At 31.2% G+C, this 2,319-nt stretch overlaps 1 protein-coding gene across 1 annotated transcript; it reads left to right on the forward strand.

Annotated features, from left to right (window-relative positions):
- On the forward strand, positions 616 to 2,113 carry LOC109841663 (zinc finger MYM-type protein 1-like). The gene is made up of 2 exons (XM_020410612.1): positions 616 to 1,320; positions 1,376 to 2,113. The coding sequence occupies exons 1-2, from the start codon at positions 616 to 618 to the stop codon at positions 2,111 to 2,113; spliced, it is 1,443 nt and encodes a 480-aa protein (XP_020266201.1).

Genomic DNA, 2,319 nt, shown 5'->3' on the forward strand with positions numbered 1-2,319 from the left:
GGCTATGGCAGGGGGGCGCAACTGCACATGGCCCCCGCTGAAAGGGGGCCCCAAAATTTTATAGGGTCCATTAGTTTATTAAATTTTGTATGACCTAAAATCTGGCCCAATAATATTTATAAGCTAAAACTTAGTCATTGAATTGAAATATTGAATTGCCTTATTAATTGCATTATTGTCGTTTAAGTTGTCAAGAAACACGGGATTGATTTAATCAATCAAACTAACTAATCCCTCCTATAAGGCTATAATGCAAATCTGGAGAGTAGACTCCTCTTTTTTTGCAACAAATTTTATTCAGCCGTTTGACATGTAATTTTTTAACCGTTTGATATTTAATTTTTACTCCTAACATTAAATAATTATTAATCTCTCTCCACTATGTAAAGGGATTATATTTCATAGGAAAATCAAGAAAAGTTTGTCTATTAAACTTCTCCATCTAAAATTTGTTCTCAAAGATACATTGCAATTATTTCATTGGCTATTTGGGCATTGTCATACACTTAATCAGGTGCTATTATTCCTTTTCTTTTTACTAAGTTATTTGATTGTAATTGTTTCTGTTATTTGTCTTAAATCTCATAGAATTGTTTAGTTATTTATTTAAAGAAAATGGCGCATCGAAAATATTTATGCGGAAATGAAAAAAGAAAAAAGAAAAAACGAGTAGAAGAACTAATAGAGTCACAAAAAGGAGCCATTGATAGATTTTTATCAAAAAGTTCTAACATTCCTGTAGTTAGTGGATCAAATGAAAATTTAAGTGATGAACATATTGTTTCAAGTGAAGATGTTAATGAGCAGTTAGGTGATGATCATGATCTTGATGTTGATGATATTAGAGGCCAAGGTTATGATAACGGTTCTAACATGAAAGGTAAACATCAAGGTGTTCAGAAAAGATTACTTGAAATTAATCCGAGAGCATTATATATGCCATGTGCTTGCCATAATCTCAATCTTACTCTTAGTGATATGGCACATTCATGTGTTAAAGCTATCTTATTTTTTGGAGTTGTGCAACGTATATATTCATTATTTTCGAGTTCTACTAAGAGGTGGAAGATTTTAATTGATAATGTTCCTTCATTTACTGTGAAATCTTTGTGTAATACCCGTTGGGAGAGTAGAGTGAAAAGTGTAAAAGCCATTAGATTTCAAGCTCCTCACATAAGATTGGCTTTGTTAGAATTATATAAAACTTCAGAAGATGCGAAAACAAAGAGTGAAGCTGAAAGTTTGGTCACTGCAATTGAGAACTTTGAATTTTTACTTGGTATGATTATTTGGTATGATGTTTTGTTTGCTATTAACATGGTTAGCAAAAAAATTACAAAATAAAAATATGAATATTAACACTACTATGAATCAGGTGAGAGACGTGATGTTATATTTTGAAAATTTTAGAAATGATGGGTTTGAGAAGAGTTTGGATATTGCTAGAAGTGTTGCATTTGATATGAATGTGGATCCTACATTTCCAACAAAACGTCGTATCATTAGGAAAAAACAACCTGGTGAAACTGATCATGATGAAGAAATACAATCCACAGAGGAGTCTTTTAGAGTTAATTATTTTTTAATTGTTTTGGATATGGCAATCAATTCATTAAAAGAGAGATTTGAACAACTAAAGACATTTGAAAGTATTTTTGGGTTTTTATGTGATTCAGATACTTTGAAGTCATTGGATGATAGTAAATTAAGAAATTGTTGCAATCATCTTGAAAGTGTTTTATCTCATAATGATTCATCTGATATTGATCTTAATGATATGTTTTCTGAGTTAAGAGTGCTACAAAAAACTTTACAAGAAGTGTCAATGACAGCAATCCAAATTTTGGAATTTGTTAAGCAAGCTGATTGTTATCCAAATGTTTCAATTGCCTATCGAATCTTATTAACTGTGCATGTATCTGTAGCAACAGCGGAGAGAAGTTTTTCAAAATTGAAGTTGGTCAAAACCTACTTGCGTTCAACAATGGCACAAGAAAGATTGAACAATTTGGCTATTCTAAGCATCGAGAATGAGATGTTACAAGACATAGACGTTGATTGTATTATTAATGACTTTGCATCAAATAATGCTCGAAGAAATTGTTTTAAGTAATTTTGTAATCTTATATTCATTTCATTTCAATAAAATATCTTTGTTATAAATAGACAGTTTATCAGTTAAGGGCCCCATTTTTTAATTTTGCCTAGGGCCCCAAAAATCTCAGGACCGGCCCTGAATACCAATAATATCTACACCTGAGAAGATAATACAGTATCTGACTAATCTTCTTTTGACAGGGTCTTTAAGACCTCTAATAT

Source organism: Asparagus officinalis, chromosome 5, assembly GCF_001876935.1.
Source record: "Asparagus officinalis chromosome 5, Aspof.V1, whole genome shotgun sequence".
Lineage (NCBI taxonomy): Eukaryota > Viridiplantae > Streptophyta > Magnoliopsida > Asparagales > Asparagaceae > Asparagus > Asparagus officinalis.